We start from the raw sequence: 18,130 nt of genomic DNA on the forward strand, positions 1-18,130 counted from the left end.
CTATTACTAATCCTCAAACCATCATGCCAGTGCATATGTAGAGTAGGTGGTACATTGTTGCTATTTCAGTCTTGCTCACATACACAGCACGGAGCAGCAGGGCAGGCTGGAATGATGGACGTTGAAGACCTCATTCAGGAAAGCCACACAAGGATGTGCCCTGCAGGGCGGCCCTCCTAAAGGATGACCTATTCCCAAGGCTCTTCCATCCACTCACTCTGTTTTCAGACCAACTGAGGCAGAGGCTGGCAAGTAGCTCAAACCCACCCACAATTGTTCTCTCATAAAGAGCTCTTGAGACAGAATGATCCATTCCTTAATCAAATCAAGAAAAAAGTAAACATGCTTGTCTGAACTTTATACAAATTGGCCCTTAAAAACGTTCTCACATGTTTGATATTTACAGTCTTTGAGTCAGTCAGTTCAGTCACTCAGTCGTGTCTGACTCTTTGCGACCCAATGAACTGTAGCATGCCAAGCCTCCCTGTCCTTCACCAACTCCTGGAGCTTACTCAAACTCATGTCCATTGAGTCAGTGATGCCATCCATCTCATCCTCTGTTGTCCCCTACTCCTGCCTTCAATCTTTCCCAATGTCAGGATCTTTTCCAATGAGTCAGCTCTTCACCTCAGGTGTCCAAAGTATTGGAGTTTCAGCTTTAGCATCAGTCCTTCCAGTGAACACTCAGGACTGATTTCCTTTAGGATGGACTGGTTGAATCCTTGCAGTCCAAGGGACTCTCAAAAGTCTTCTCCAACACCACAGTTCAAAAGCATCAGTTCTTTGGCATTTCGGTACAGTCTTTCAGTTCAGTTCACTAGCTCAGTCGTGTCCAACTCTTTGCGACCCCATGAATCACAGCATGCCAGGCCTCCCTGTCCATCACTAACTCCTGAAGTTTACCCAAACTCATGTCCATCGAGTCGATGATCCCATCCAGCCATCTCATCCTCTGTCGTCTCCTTCGCCTCCTGCCCCCAATCCCTCCCAGCATCAGAGTCTTTTCCAATGAGTCAACTCTTCGCATGAGGTGGCCAAAGTATTGGAGTTTCAGCTTCAGCATCAGTCCTTCCAATGAACACTCAGGACTGATCTCCTTCAGAATGGACTGGTTGGATCTCCTTGCAGTCCAAGGGACTCTCAAGAGTCTTCTCCAACACCACAGTTCAAAAGCATCAATTCTTCAGCGCTCAGCTTTCTTCACAGTCCAACTCTCACATCCATACATGACCACTGGAAAAACCATAGCCTTGACTAGATGGACCTTTGTTAGCAAAGTAATGTCTCTGCTTTTGAATATGCTATCTAGGTTGGTCATAACTTTTCTTCCAAGGAGTAAGCATCTTTTCATTTCATGGCTGCAATCACCATCTGCAGTGATTTTGGAAGGCAAAATATTTGTTTATGTAGACTGATTAAGAAAGTTGTCTTTTTAGCTATTATGACCAGAAATAAGAGAAAAGGAAGAGTACCTGATGGTGAATCACTTTTGTTATTTAACATGATCCATTTTCATGGGATGCTTTGTTTGGGTAGAAACTGGTTGGCCCAATCACTGGCGATACTGAGAAGTGCTGTCCTGTCATTTTGCAGAGGCGGAAATGCATGACCTCAGGGGTCTATTGACTCTTCTACAATGTTAATTGGGCATTTCTCCTAGGATGCTCTCAACCTTGAGATTCTAAGATACTGTATTTTTAATGTTCAACCCTAAGATTCCTGATTTCTAATATTCATTACTAAATAGAAGATAAGAACAAATTTAAGTAATTATAGCTAGAGGAAAACTGTTAAGATAATTTAGATCTTTCACAAAGATTTCAAGGCACATTTACGGAAGTCTTTCACATTTTAAGAAGGTTGTTATGTAGAAAGTGATTCTCCCCTGCTGTCATCTCTCTCTGCTGACCCCGTGGCATGGTTTCACTTTGTCTCCATTATTTGCCTGATACTCCAAATACTGTAGTTGAAGAGCATCTGGTGGTGGTGTGGAAAACAGAATAAATCTCTGTTTTGCATTCTGAGTTTATAGCATGTGGAAAATAGAATCTTCATGTGGCACTTTTCCCCCTCATTAGAGAGGTCATGTCTGAAGTCATACCAAGCTGGCATTGAAAGAATCTGCTCGATAGGAAACAATTTGTTGTAGAACAGAGACAGAAACAGTGTCCATGATGTGACCTATAGTCTGGGCTGGAACTCAGCCCGTGGCAACCAGGAAGCAGTCTGTTTTCCTTATGATGGCTTGTTCACAGCCCTCATCAGCAGGCATGCACCTTGCAAAGCCTCATCCTTTTCTCCTTGGATCTTGCCTTTGGCTTTTACTCACGATGTGTCCTTGCTCCTTGGAAGAAAAGTTATGACAAACCTAGATAGAATATTAAAAAGCAGAAACATCACTTTGCCAACAATGATTCATATAGTCAACCTATGATTTTTCCAGTGGTTATGTACAGATGTGAGAGTTGGACCATAAAGAAGGCTGAGCACCAAAGAACTGATGCTTTTGAACTATGGTGTTGGAGAAGACTCTTGAGAGTCCCTTGGACTGCAAGATCAAACCTGTCCCCCTAAAGGAAATCAACCCTGAATATTCATTGGAAGGACTGATGCTGAAGCTCAGTCTCTAATACTTTGACCACCTGATGTGAAGAGTCAACTCACTGGAAAAGACCCTGATGCTGGAAAAGATTGAGGGCAGGAGGAGAAGGGGACAACAGAGGATAAGATGGTTGGATGGCATCACTGACTCAATGGACTTGAGTTTGAGCAAACTCCAGGACATAGTGAAGGACAGAGAAGCCTGGGTTGTTGCAGTTCATGAGGTTACAAAGAGTTGGACACGACTGAGTGACTGTACAACAATACGATGTGTCCACATAAACACAGGCATCCATAGCTCAGCCATTTATAAATTATAACTGATTAATTGACTGGTGTTGTATCTCCTTATAAGCTTCAGCTTGGTCCATGTTAACACCTGTGAACTTCTTTCTGATTCAAGCTGTTTTTGCATCCAGTTGTATTACCTTTGTTGGCCATCAAATCCCACATTCCATTCTTTTTGAACTCTCCATCACCAAATATCTCAGTAAACCTACTCTCTCTGACATCACCTGAAACCAGCCCCGTAAATCACCCCGGTCCTCCACGAAAGCACATTTCCCCCAATGAATGGTTTCCATTTTGCTGCACAAGTTAATCTTAATCAAGAGAGAAGCTTCTTTGACATCCATCCCGTCTTTGATCCACTCTCCTCTCCATCTCGGGAGAATCCTTAGGCATCCAGTTTTGTGGTTTCTCTCCTGAAGCTTCTACATTTCCTTTCATCACAAATATTCTCTCACCACCATCACCATCTGGGACCTCCATTTATCCTTCCAAACTGGCACTCTCTGCCCAGCAGACAAGTCCCTGCTGATTCCAAACATGTGGGTATTTAAACCCTGACTACATGTCCCTTACTGAGGATAGGGGCTGTTTCAAGCCACATGCCCTTTTGGAAAGCTTTTTGTCTTTTTCCTTTTTATATAATATAGGTCCATTAATATTCAAGAAGTTATCCTCAGAAGTTAGTTAAATGCATGGAGAAAGCTAAAATTAGAAAGGCTTTGCATTTTAAAGACAGCTCTCTGTTTTTGCATGGCCAATGGTAACTCCCTTCTGTTTCCTTTTCTCTATGGATGCCTTTGTGAAGTTATTTTTTAACCATAATAAAAGGCTTAAAGGCCAAAATACATAAAGAGAAAGATCTCTCATACTCAGGAGGTTATCAAGATACCAGAAGTTTAAAAATTAGTTCAGCGCATTGATTCTTAAGCTCCAGGCATTTCCTTGAAGAATTTCCAAAAGACTTCAAATAATATTTTTCCTTGCCAGTGTTCATGTTCAAATGTGTTTAACACTGAGATTTTGGGTGTGAATATGCATATTTGGCTCTAGAAATTTCCATCCTCACAAACTAAGCCTCTAGTAAAGATTAGTAGGGTTTATTTCCTGCATGATATGAAAAATGGTACAGCACAATTAGAAAAATAGAAGCTCACTGGTTAGTTACAACCGGATGTGAGCATCTTACAGACTCAGCTTCCTTCTGTAGGCAGTGAAGGTGAGCTTGGAAGTTGGACTTCATTCTCGGACATCCGTCAGCCTTAACACTGATGGGTTGGATTATATGCTTCAAAACTGAAGTGAAGTTTTTCGCAGAGAATTAGACCAACTGCAGACTTGGAAGGACCACAGCCCACACAAAATTGCACACACTTCTGACACCACTACAAGTTCAGTGGGTCCCCCAAACCAGGCTCAGTTTCAATGATTCTCTAGAAGGACTCACAGAACTCAATGGAAGCTGCTCTACTCATGTTTATGGTTATTACAGGGAAAGAATCGATGCGAGTCAGACAAGCAAAAAAGCACAGAGGCACAGACCAGGAGAAGCCCCAGGGGCCGAGCCCGCAGGCATGCTTTTCCTATGGAGTCATGGACACTTTCCTTTCCCAGAATTGATTGTGCCAGTACGCATGGGGTACTGCCAACCAGGGCAGCTTCCCCGAGCATCGGTGTTCAGAGTCTCTATTCAGGCTCCATTACACAGGAATGCCCCACTGCCCCCATGGCCAGCCTCAGTCTCCAGCCCCTCCAGGGACTGAACTGTGTGATCCAAACCCCCATCATCACATTATTGGTCTATCTGGAGTGGTCAGCCTCCACCCTAAATACTATCTGGCAAGGTCCCCACCCCAGATACTGTGTGGTAAGGCCAGCCATCACCCAAATCACCTTGTTAGGCTACCTGGCATGACCCGAGGCCCCCAGGCAGACAGGGACACCCCTACCAGGCATAACACTCCAAAGCTTTAGATACTATCTGCCTAAAACCAAGGGCAAATCCGGACCCTTCCTTGGACAAATTTAAAGTGTTTACTATACAGTTTGAAAATCTCTTGATGACAAAGAAGCAAAAGATCCCTAGGACCTGCCTACTGGAATCAAACTTGGCAACCCTAGTGTTGAAAGTAGTATTCCAGGACCACCTGCATCCGAGTCACTGGGCATTAGCAAAATACAGACTCCCAGGTGCACTGGTGGTAAATTACGAATCCAGCTGCCAATGCAGAAAACATAAGAGACGTGGGTTCCATCACTGGGTCAGGAAGATCCCCTGGAGAAGGAAATGGCAACCCACTCCAGTATTCTTGCCTGGCGAGTCCCCATGGACAGGGGAGCCTGGTGGGCTACAGTCCATGGAGTCAAAAAGTGTCAGACACAACCAAAGCGACTGAACACACACACACAGAGCCCCACCCCAGCCTACTAAGTGAAAGGAGCCTTGAAATATTCATTAGGCATGTTTCTTTTCTTTAGCAGTTTCCTATGGAGGCCAAAATTTGAAAAACGTAATTATGATCCCGTCCTTGTTCCTAACAGTAGAGTGGAAATAGCACAAGATGTGGAAATGAGTGAAAATTCTGCTACTAGCTCCACTACAGAGTTTATCTTGGGCGTGTCATTGTTCCTCAAATGTCACATGTTTGGGAACAACATTTGGCACAGTCTGTTTCAAACAGAGGTGACTCATGTATCAAGTTCCTAGACTGAGAAATATACATTATGTTACTGTATGATCTCAGGGAAGATGCTTACAGAATTATAAGATGGCATTCCTTATATACGCCAGTGTGTTAAGTTATGGTTTGCCTTAGGAAAATGCAGGGAGCTGTTTTTCTCAGAGTAACTACCTAATTGTTTGGCCTCCAAACAATTGAATGGCAAGAGTGTTGCTCTTCATTCATAAATTGTCAAGTGCTTACTCTGTGTCAAGCATTGTTCTAGGCAGTGAGCAAAAAAGAGACAAAACAGGAAATAGCTCCTCTGCTTTCATGAGGCCAAGAGCACAAATATATATTGTGCCAGATGCTGATACATGCTATGTAGATCCAAAAAATTAGGATAAAGGGGGAAAGGCAGCTAAAGGATGGGATGTGGGTGGGGGAGACGCTATTTAACATAGAATGTTTAAGTGAAGTCGCTCAGTCGTGTCCAACATTTTGCGACCCCATAGACTGTAGCCCACCAGGCTCCTCCGTCCATGGGATTCTCCAGGCAAGAATACTGGAGTGGGCTGCCATTTCCTTCTCCAGGAGATCTTCCTGACCCAGGAACTGAACCCCAGGGTCTCCCGCATTGCAGGCAGACGCTTTACCATCTGAGCCACCAGGGAAGTCATAGGCATAAACATAGAATATTTAGGGAAGGAATTTCTAAAATTCAGGCTGTTCGCAGAGGGGTGGAAAAACAGCCGTACAGTTATTGGGTTAAGGGACCAATAAGTGTTTAGGAGCTGAGAGGAGAACAGTGTCACAAAGTAATAAAGGAGAAAGCCTTGAGTGATGGGGTTGCAGAAAGACTAACAGGAGCAACACAGGCAGAGAGCACAGAGGCAGCTCTTTCAAGGAATTTGGCAATAGCAAGGAAGAAAGGAATGGGATGCAAGGACCAGAGAAGGGCTGTGTAGTGGCGGTGGTGGCGGTTAGCGTTAGAGGTGTGTCGGTACTTCATGTGGAATGATCCAGTAGAGGACAAACGATAGAGGCTGTACAGGGAGGGGGGAATTGCCGGAGACATGCCCTGGAGCAGGCAGGAAGGAACGGCATCCGGTGTGCAGTGGAGCACCTGGCCTTGGACAGGAGCACCGGTGTTCTCCTTACTTCTTCCTCCTGTTCCACACCTTTCTGATCCCCACGGGGACCTCATTTCAGCCTCCCTGCACCTTCTCATACCCTCTCCTCTTGCCTAAATTATTTTGCCTCCTAATGGACACGTAGCCCTTCCTTCATGGAAAAGAAAAAGAAAGCAGAAACTGTTATTTATAACATTCTCTACTCACAGAGTGAGGCTAAAGTGTCCGCTCTGCCTGTTACCAGTTTTGTTACATGGATCCAATGAGATCTGGTGCAGAATAGCCCTTGGGAAGCTATCCATCCTTGAAGTTCACTTTAGAAGGGAAAGAAGAAGTCACCAGGATTGTAACCGTGCTGGCTGGTCTTCTCAGCATGCTCACTTTGTGTACCTTCCCTGGTCTTTTTACCCACTCTGTACTGAATGACCAATTTTTTCTGCTGCTTCCCGATAGCACTTTGAGTCTAATGTGTCTGAAGCTTACCTCACCTGCTGGCAGAACCCAGAGTCCAAAAGTCTACTCTTCTAGGCAGTTGTTAAATTCATCTCTCAATACAGTAAGCCTGGAGTGATTTGTTTGAGAAAAACGCATGGTGAGTTAGAATGAGAGCAAATAGTGCCACCTGCTGGAATTATACTCGAAGAAGGGGAGGGGAGATAGTCTGTATTAATACCAAGAGCTGTCCATGGCTTTGTCCCATTCATTACTTTGTCACTCAAATGCAGTCATGATCCAGAGGTGATCAAAGACAGTTTCTGCCATCTATGCTTGTTTCTAATGCCCATCTACCAACTTATGCATTTCTTTTTCAACATCCCTCTTTTCTCCCTGTAGTGTTCCAATACATATAACTGCCAGTAAGATCACCAGGGCTTCCCTGGTAGCTCTAAAGAATCAGCTGGTAAAGAATCCGCCTGCAATGCAGGAAACCGCAGTTCGATTCCTGAGTCAGGAAGATCTGCTGGACAAGGGATAAGCTACCCACTCCAGTATTCTTGGGCTTCCCTGGCGGCTCAGATGACAAAGAATCAATGTGGGAAATGTGGGTTCAGTCCTTGGATTGGGAAAATACCCTGAGAATGGAAGAGCTACCCACTCCAGTGGGTATTCCATGGACAGAGCTGGAGAATTCCATGGACAAAGGAGCCTGGTTGGCTACAGTCTATGGGGCTAAAGAGTCGGACACGACTGAGCAACTTTTACTTTCACTCACCAGTAAGACCAACTGTATTTCATTTATTGTCTCTCTAAGAATCTCTTGGAAATTAGATCATAGAATGTTCACATTCAAAGGGAACTTAGAGCTTGTCAATATGTTTTCAAACACATTTTGGACACAGAAACTCTTGGGAAACTATAGATGTAATCCCCCTTTCAGATACCAGTAGACTGAACCCAAAAAGGGGACAAGGCAGAGTGAAGACTAGAAATCATAAATACTGATTGCTAAACCGTTCTCTATATCAGTTAAGATGCTTTCAGCTGCAACACAGATGGCTTTAGCAATAATGGGATATCTCACATAAGAAGCCTTGTGGGGCTACAGGAATACCTTAGGGGCTGAGCAATGTCACCTAAGCCCAAGCTTCATCCCATTTCCCTCCCTGTTCTCCTCAGTGTGTCTGAGGTTTGCAAGATGGCCCCACCAACATTGGGAACCACATCTCCACCCAAGATCAGGGAGTGAAGATGGATGACTCCCTCTTCCCTTATGAACTAATAGATTTGTCTTCTAAAGGCCCCCCCTCATGCCTTATTGGCCAGAGGAAATGAAAGGTCCCATCTTAAGTGGGTTACTGGCAAGGAGCACAGCACTCTCGTGTTTGACTTAGAAAAAATCCAGATTCACCCGCTGGGCCCGGGGTAGGGCCATCCATATGTGAAGCACAGAGTTGTGTGGAAGCACATAGCTTCCTGGGCAAAATTGGGTCAGCTCACAGGGAGGAGGGTAGGGGAACAGCTAGCTGTCAGGCAAAATTCTCCGTGGGTCTCTCCCATTTCTGCTTATCTTCTGAACAAGAGGCATTGTCAGCTTTGTTCATACCTTTGAAAGGATGTGGGTATAGTGGTCTTGGAAGATAGATTGTCTTCCTCCAGAACAGAAGGTAGATTTATTTCCTGACTGGGTAAATAAAGCTAATGTCTCTTCCCAAGGCAAACATTAAGCAGACTTGCCAGCAGCCCCTCTAAAACTTAGGGGTTTCCTGAGGTCAGAGTGCACCGGCTACCTGAGCAACATCCCCCCTGGACTGCTCCACGCAGCCCCCATGGGAGCCGGGTCCCAGAGAAACCAAGGCAGACGGACGCTCGTGTTGCCTGCTGCCCCGTGAGGAATGCAACGCTTTGTCTCTGACCCAGGAGCGGCCTGTCTTCCATCCACATCTACAAAATGATGGCAAGCCAGCTTGTGAGCTTGGAAGCAAGTTGCTCCCCAGTCTTCCTGACACCAACAGAAAGGCAACCATCGTGTTTGCTACAGTGTTCTCCCTAATGAGCCTCCCTAGAAACACCCAACTCTCAAATACTTAGTTCTGGAAATAAGAATAGTTTCAAGATGTCAGAAATCCCTTTTCCATGGGCAGAAACAGGGCAGCCCTTCCATCTCCAACCGGAGGCGCATGTTAAGTGACGATGGTGTCGTTGGCCATGGTGTCCTTTACGCTGTCTCCCTTTCATTCGCTGGCTGACTCTCTCTGTAATTATCTTTTTTAAAATGTCAGCTCTTCTCACCCAGAAGACCAAGAGCAATCAGCCGCAAACTGAACTTTACAAGCTTTTAAAACACACTTGCCGTTTGGCAGGGAGATGGGATTTCTCAAAGGCAATGTCAGGGAAGCTGATGCTGAATGACAGATGAAGGAACTCTTTCCTTCACTCTCACGTGGGGCCTCATGGCCCCTTCCTCGGGAAGCACCACAGGAAAGTGGGATGGGCTGAAACTGCAAAGGTTTCTTCAGTGAAGCCTGGATGGAGGCTCTTGGAGGAGGATCTGTTCTCGGTTTTTCCACTAGTCATGGACAGATGTGAGAGTTGGACTATAAGGAAGGCTGAGCACAGAAGAATTGATGCTTTCAAATTGTAGTGCTGGAGAAGATTCTTGAGAGTCCCTTGGACTGCAAGGAGATGAAGCCAGTCAATCCTAAGGGAAATCGATCCTGAATAGTCATTGGAAGGACTGATGCTGAAGCTGAATGTGAAAAGCTGACTCATTGGAAAAGACCCTGATGCTGGGAGAGATTGAGGGCAGGAGGGGACGGGGGTGACCGAGGATGAGATGGTTGGATGGCATCACTGACTAAATGGATGTGAATGTGAGCAAACTCCAGGAGATGGTGAAGGACAGGGAAGCCTGGTGTGCTGCAGTCCATGGGGTCGCAAAGAGTCAGACACGACTGAGCAACTGAACAATAAGGACTGTTCTCGGAGTCCCTCTTACTGCACCCAGTTGGGGAGAGAGGACTGAGCTACAGTGGGCTCCTGGGGACCTTCTCTCCTTCTCTAGAGGGAAGTGTTAAGAAGACCATGGCCCAGAGACAGAAACAGGGGATCCAGTGTGACAAGCAGAGAGGGAAGCATGGGTATTTCCTGGTAGCTGCTGGTCCTCAGGGTTTCTCCTAACGGTGACAACTTAAAGACATGAACAAAAATCCATCATAGCAGGAGGAGAGGAGTGGAGAAAATTAGAGCAGCATCAGTCCCTCCAAGTCAAACCTTAGGGCTCAACTCAATTTATCCCTACATTGTATTTCCCTGATGGCTGCTGATGCCTCTTAAAATGAAACCATCTTTCCTACTTAGCTCGGAAAGCCTTGTTCTCTGGCTAGTCTGACAACTTACATTTTAAAAATGCATCTGCTAAAACACGGCACTGCAAGAACAGAACAAATTCAATCTTAAAACCTGAAGTTACATTTTCCCCATCGACTCATGCCAGAAATTCAGGGAAAGATCATTCGGTCCATGAGTCAGATTATTGTTGACCTGCATTCTCATCATACTTGTGTAGAAACCTTGGTGAAGGTCACTCCAGTGAATCCTGGAATGCAGGAGCCCCTAATTCAGAGAAGAAATGTCACCAGCACACGTGTGGGATCACCACAGGTGTTAAAATTAAAGTCCCCTTTCTAATGACATAAAGGAGCCAAAGTCCCCAGTACAATGAGGTTGATTACATTGAGCTCTGTGTCTAATGTCTCTGGAGCTCAATAGAGTAAATGCCTCCTCAGAAGGACCTGACCCAGGGGTGGGGAACAGTCTAGGTCCCAAGAGAATCCAGCCCACTGCGGTTTTTAAATTAGAAGTTTGATTGCTTGCAACATCATCTCGAAATGGTACCAGTGCCAAGCGGCTGAATTTTTCATTAGCCTGGGGGAGAAAAAATGACAGATATTTAATTAAACTGCTTGGCGATTCATAAGAGGCTTATTGATAGATAGAGGCACCAAATCACTTTCTAAGCAAAGCTAGGCCCTCCAGTGATGTGGGGAATCTGTTCTGTCAAAAAGCATTCACCAAGCTGAGGAGCTGGGATCCACATGCTGCTTCCCCATCACTCTGCCTTTCCTGCCAATGGCAGGAAAAAAAAAAAAGTTAAAAAAAGTGTTTATAAAGCACTTGGTGGTCACTGAGGAATTTAAAACCTAACATGTGAAGTAAGAAAGCTACTAACAATTGAAGTTACCAGCACACCCTCCTAACCCATTTTTCTGTTGTTGGAAGGTGATTTAATCAAGGAGGTTGACTGGGAGCAGACCTAGGAAAATAAAAGGAATGATTTGTGGTCAGTGCCGGAGGGGAAGTTATGAGAAGGACTCGGCATCCCAGATGGCGAGTGTTCAAGGTGTGCAGCAGGTGATTCCGGAAGGGGGTCTTAGGCAGGACCCACGCTGCCCTGCGCACAGCCCCAAGGTTCAGGAAAAGAGGAGGGTCATCCTCACTGCCTGCACAGATCACAGCTCCCAAACTCTCCAGAGGAACTTTAAAGATTAGATTGAAAGTGTCAGTTGCTTAGTCGTGTCCCCATGGACTGCAGCCCTCCAGGCTCCTCTGTCCAGGGATTCTCCAGGCAAGAACACTGGAGTGGGTTGCCATGCCCTCCTCCAGGGGATCTTCCCGACCCAGAGATCTCGTTACTGAAAGAGTATGTGTGGGGGGGGTCTGGCTGCCTGCCACTCAGAAGCCAGTAAAGAGGCCAGGTCGATGGAAAGGAAAGTTTGCTTTATTTCAGATGCTGGAAACCAGAGGGGTAGGGTAGCAGACATCTGCCCAAAGGCTGACTTCCTCCCCGCAACATGCAGGGTGAGAGCTTTTATAAACAGAGGAGGGGGGTTACATGCAGAAACAGCACAGTCATCTGTAACAGTCATCTTCAGTTGGTCATCAGTGGTCTGCCTCACATCATCTTGGTTGTTTCAGGACAGTTAGTTAATCTCCAGTTCCGGGGTGCACTTGTTTCCATTTCTTTGCGGTCAGTTCTCGGAATTGTGGCAGCTCAAGTCCTGGGTACAGTCTGATCATCGTGTAGTTAATTTCTCCACCTGGGGTTTTGGTATCTGTAAGACAGCTCACAGGATATGGCTCGAATATTATCTACAGCCCTTGAGAAAGAACTAAAGGTCCTTGACTATGCTTAGTGACTACATTATTTTTATTTAGTCTCCTTTGACTGTTTTCCTTTGTTTCAGCATTTCTCACTCCTCTGATTAAACTTACTTTTTGACTAAAGTTTTCCACTGGCAGAGGACACGGTGGGGGGCAAGGACCTGCCTCCTGTGTGGGTCCGGCTCCGTTTCAGTCGAACTCAGGTGTTCTGCATTGCAGGCAGATTCTTTACTATTTGAGCCACCCAGAGAAGCCCAACAAGTAGATTAAGGAAATAAATTTTTGCAAATTCCCCCAAAGCATTAGCTCTCAACTCTAGGTATATATTAATATTTTCCAGGAAGCCTTTAAAAAATACCAACACCTAACCCAGACCAGCTGAGTGGGGATCCCTGGGGATGGAGCTGCATACAGGTATGTTTCATAAAGCACTCACATGGGTCTAAAGTGCAGCCAGGGCCACAAGTCACATCCTAGGAGACACTGAAGAGTCGCAGAGTATGTCGAGTTGGAAGATCTCAGGTTTTGGAAGTTAACAAGCCTGGTTCAGATCCTGACTCCACTACTCACTAAATCTAAGAAGCTCAACGTAGACTTAAGTGTCCTAGGCTTCAGTTCTTTATTTGGAAAGACTCAATGAGGGCAACTTCTTGGTAAAATAAGAAAAGAAATGTATATCTGGCCCCCAATCTAAGCTCACTTTCCTCCCCTTGGTTATGATTCATTAACAATGAATTGACTCTTTATCCCTCCTCCAAGATTGTATACCACTGTATACAATAGCAGGTGACAGGTGTACATTCCTCTCTCTATCTGCTTTGTTTTTCCTCTAGAAAAAGTGAAAGTGAAGTCGCTCAGTCATGTTGGACTCTTTGTCACCCCATGGACTATACCCTACCATGCTTCTCCATCCATGGGATTTTCCAGGCAAGAGTACTGGAGTGGGTTGCCATTTCCTTCTCCAGAGGATCTTCCTGACCCAGGGATCGAATCCGGGTCTCCCACATTGTAGGCAGATGCTTTACCATCTGAGCCACCAGGGAAGCCTTAAGCTTTAAAGCTCTTTGGTATCTGGGAGGGAATACTGCTTCCCAGGTGGCACTAGGGGTAAAGAACCCACCTGCCAATGCAGGAGATGCAGTTTCAATCCCTAGGCCAGGAAGATCCCCTGGAGGAAGGGATGGCAACCCACTCCAGTATTCTTGCCTGGGAAATCCATGGCTCCACAGAGGAGCCTGATGGGCTACAGCGCTTGGGGTCGCAAAGAGTCGGACATGACTGAGCGACTTGGCACTCCCACATGCGTGCAGGGAATACTCATGTGGCTCTCCTGTTTCTGTTCCTCCAGCTGCCACAGAAGTGTCCTTTTCATTTGACGTTGGGAATGGGCCAGTGGAGATGGTGGTGAGGTCGCCCACCCCACTCAACGATGACCAGTGGCACCGGGTCACCGCCGAGAGGAACGTCAAGCAGGCCAGCCTGCAGGTGGACCGTCTGCCACAGCAGGTCCGCAAGGCCCCGACAGAAGGCCACACCCGCCTGGAGCTCTACAGCCAGCTGTTTGTGGGTGAGTGATGGGACACGGGACAACCAGCGGGACTTCTCTATTGCTTGTGATGGCGTTCACCTTGGGGAAAGGAAAACCGCCTACAGGGGTTCTGATAGAGATTTTTCTAAAAGTGTCTTTGCCTCTTGTGGTCTCCTCCGAGACAGGATGCGAGATAAGGGAGAAGACACAGGAGCCCTCAATCTGATGTCACTCTCTGCTTTCTGGAAGTCACAGTCCTCACATCCTACAAGATGATAGGGTGGCTAGGGTTTCTTTGAGGTCCCTGATCTGTGCAGTTTTAGGTTTATAGTTTTAGACCTTCACTGAAGTCCTTACAGTTTGTAGAGTCAAAACTGTGGTTTTTCCAATAGTCCTGTATGGATGTGAGAGTTGGACCATAAAGAAGACTGGGTGCCGAAGAGTTGATGCTTTCAAATTGTGGTGCTGGAGAAGACTCTTGAGAGTCCCTTGGACGGCAAGGAGATCAAACTAATCAATCCTAAAGGAAATTAACCCTGAATATTCATTGGAAGGACTGACACTGAAGCTGAAGCTGCAATACTTTGGCCACCTGATGTTAACAGACAACTCATTGGAAAAGACCCTGATGCTGGGAAAGATGGAAGGCAAAGGAGAAGAGGGCAGCAGAGGATGAGATGGTTGGATGGCATCACCGACTCAATAGACATGAACTTGGGCAAAGTCCGGGAGATAGTGAGGGACAGGGAGACTGGTTTGCTGCATTCCATGGAATCACAAAGAGCTGGACATGACTTAGTGAATGAACAACAACAACAAGAATTCCTTAATGATTTAGAGCACTCATAACTGTAAAAAGAAGGATGGACAAAGAGGGAGGAATGGTGTAATGGGCTCCCTAAGTTCAAGTTTGCTTGAAATGAGAAGTAGAAATCCACTCCATTGTCTGCCCAGCCTCAAAGTTCTAGGCAGAGGGAGATGGAGCCTTCTCCTTATGTAGCATCTTCACACAGAGGAAAGAGATCAACACTGAGAAGAAACTCAACCAGAGCAAAAAGTAAAGCACCCTTTGCAGGAAGTGGCTCCAGCCCCACAGTCTGGGCTCTGCTTCTGACATTTTCTAACTGAACCTAATGTTACTTCTAAGCAATACCTGTGTCCATGGTTAGTGAGATTTTAAATTTTATTTTCCAGAATACTAATATTTCAGGCAATTTGCTAATTTTCCTCTGTGGATTACAAAGAATGCAAGTTTGAAGGACTCTGCAGCTGCCGTGCCACCTTAGACCTCCCCTGTGGGTGTGTGGGTGTTCGTTGGTCAAGTCGGTCGGCTATGGTGGTCTCAGACTCAGTAACGCAGAGGTGACCTGCCCCCTGGGCTCTTACCCAGTGGAGGTCAGAGTCCCCATGGTGTCATTCATGATTATGGTGGGATGCTTGAAGAATGTTAGAAAGCCACAGGAAGACAGGTGATGTAGGTGTCCACTCCTTGGTGAAATGTTGTGAAAAGTGTGAACTTGGTCAGTCAGCTCTGGAAGTAAGACTGACTTGAGAACAGGCCACTTAAACTTTTTATTGTGGTAAAAGTCACATAATATAAAACCTACTATTTTAACCATATTTAACTGCACAGTTCGGTGGCACTAAGCGCATTCACAGTGCTGTACAATTCTCACCATCATCCGTCTTCTGAACTCTTCACCTTCCAAACCCGAAACTCTGCCTGTTAAAGTAACTCCCCATCCCCTCTCCCCACCAACTCTCAGCCCCTGGAATCTACCAGTGTGCTTTCTGACTCTATGAATTTGACTGTTCTAGGCACCTCATATAAGCGGAATCAAACAATATTTGTCTACATCTACTATATATTCGAATGCATTTTTTATTAGAGCTGGAATGCATTTTGTCCTACAAACACATTGGCCCTCCATTTTCTTTTACCAGTGCTATCTAATTGGTTCTCGTTAGATATCTATTTTATCCATAATAGTGTATATATACAGACTTCCCACTTCCCAGAAGTGGGCCCGGTGGTAAAGAATCCACCTGCCAAGCAGGAGACACAAGAGATGAGGGTTCGATCCCTGGACCGGGAAGATCTCTTGGAGTAGGAAGTGGCAGCCCACTCTATTTGTCAGTCCCAGTCTCCCAACTGATCCCACTCCCTTCCCCTGCATAGTGTCTATATATCTGTTCTCTATGTTTGTGTCTCTGTTTCTGCTTTGCAAATAGGTTCTCCTGTTTTTTCTAGAGTCCACATATATGCATTAATAATATTAAATACCAGGTCCACAAATTCCTGCTGAATACTGTGAGCAAATCTCCCCTTATCAATACCTCTTGGCCAGATCACCTAGATATAAGTCTCTTCCTAAATAAACCCTGCTCATCCCAGGCATGCAGGGTAGATCCACTTGGTTGTCATTATAACAGGTGACCCTAATTGACCCAGGTCCTCATTTTTCTGAGATAACTTTGGATGCAGAGGTTCAATTTTACTTTTATCTCTTTCGGTCTACTGACTATAGTTGTCTCCAATATTTTTGGAGACTAAGTAAAATTGTAAAATTAAGAAGGTAGGGAGAGTATTTATTATGGTCTTGGAAAGAATTTTGATTCATTTCAATGAGATGACCAGAAACAGCTTATAAAAAGAGCAGAGGAGAGGGCTGAGGTCAGAATTCAACAGAATACTTAAATGTAAGGGACAGACAGAAAAAAAGCATCTCAGGAAGAACGAAGAGGGATGAAAAGAACAAGCAAGAAAAAGCCAGGAGAGGGGCTGTCACAGGAGGAGAGAGTTTCATGAAACAGTTTGCTTATTACTGACAAATCATACCAAGTGCCATGCGTGAAATAGGGCCAAGAAAATATTCTTTGAGTTTAGCAATTATGAAACCACTGTTGACCTTGGAGAGAGAAAAGGTTCACAGAAGTTGGCTTATGTGATGAGTTAGCAATTTCCTTTCACTTGATGAGAAAGAGAAAGGCCCCCTGCCCCAATTTCTAATTTCCTGTTATCTGAGATGTGGACGTGGGTCTCATCGCCAAGACACAAGCTGTTTGAGCTGGTATGAGAAACGCTCTTCGAGCCAGTATGAACAACATCTTCTGCAATAGAAGTCTACCCCAGGGGACATGGGAGGGGGCTTGTTTTCAGAAAATAACAAATTCAACGGCTATGAAATCCTGGAGCCAGTTACCTGAAGACTACTCAATAAGGATTCAGATAACCGGAAGCAGTTCTCAGTTCAGCTCTAATAACAAGAGTTATCACTTTTCCTCTTTTCATCTAATAAAAATCTCCTTTTTCATCTAATCAAGGTGTTGGATTTGTTGCTCTCCAAACTTTCTTCTAACTTTAACCATTTAAGATTATGTGTTAAGAAGTGGTTTGAAAAGGTCTGAGTTGCCAAGTGATCACTTGTAACCACCCCACCTATGCCACTTAGCATCTAGAGACCACTGACAAGTTACCCAGTACTTCCGTCAGACGGGAATACAGTTCCTGCGTGTCAGGTGGAGATGAGCCCGTCCATGCTAAGCGCACCGTAGAGTACCCGGCTCAGAGCCAGCACTCATGAGCTGGGAGCTGTCTCACCACCTTTCCCTTGACCTTTTATTCCCTTAGCTTTCTCCTTCTGCTGGGTCATGTTTACCCGCTCCTACAGAACTCACTTCCAACTGGCTTATTTCTTCCTTCCCCAAATACTCACCTGGCATCTTTTCAGCCCACCAGCCCTGAAGGAAAGTTCATGGGCTAGATGCCCCTTGATATCCAAAATCAGTCTTCAGCCACTCCACTCACCTGCCACAGTGGCCACAGAGCAGCTAGCCAGGGTGCAAGAATTTTCTCGCCAAGATGGTGAGTGAGTGTCCATCTCAAATACCGCCCAGCAACACTGTCTGCAGTAGAGACGTGACCAGAGCTGACCGAGGGCTTCTAGAGGTGGACAGGCATAAAGTTCAGCTTAGAGCTAAAACAAACCCAGGGTCATTCTTGGCTTTGGACCCAAAGTGGACTCCCAGGACGCCCACCCTCTGCCCGCTGCCTTTGTTAGCCAGAGCCGGGCTCCATCTCCTCTTCCACAGTCACTAAGAAAACAAGAACACAGTTCTCATCACCCCGCTGGTAAGAGGCAACTAGAAGCTGCCATGAAAAGCCGGTTAACACAAGTCGTTTGGAAGTTACGGGATCCAGCTATGATGGTGGTTTAGTGAAAAGATAATGATTCCATTTTAAAATGAAAAGTGACACAGGGAAGAGAAGAGCGGTTGCTGGGATTTGTCTGAAAAGCACCGGAAGCTTTCTTGTGTCT

The 18,130-nt window shown here is 45.6% G+C and overlaps 1 protein-coding gene across 1 annotated transcript in view; it reads left to right on the forward strand.

The window, feature by feature from the left end:
- The window catches only part of CNTNAP2 (contactin associated protein 2), a 2,330,533-nt gene that overhangs the window by 2,061,668 nt on the left and 250,735 nt on the right, over positions 1-18,130 (forward strand). The window contains exon 17 of the mRNA XM_070369076.1: positions 13,632-13,850. Within this exon, the coding sequence (XP_070225177.1) occupies positions 13,632-13,850 (219 nt within the window). The remainder of the gene's footprint in view (positions 1-13,631; positions 13,851-18,130) is intronic.

This window comes from Bos mutus, chromosome 4, assembly GCF_027580195.1.
Source record: "Bos mutus isolate GX-2022 chromosome 4, NWIPB_WYAK_1.1, whole genome shotgun sequence".
In the NCBI taxonomy this organism is placed as follows: domain Eukaryota; kingdom Metazoa; phylum Chordata; class Mammalia; order Artiodactyla; family Bovidae; genus Bos; species Bos mutus.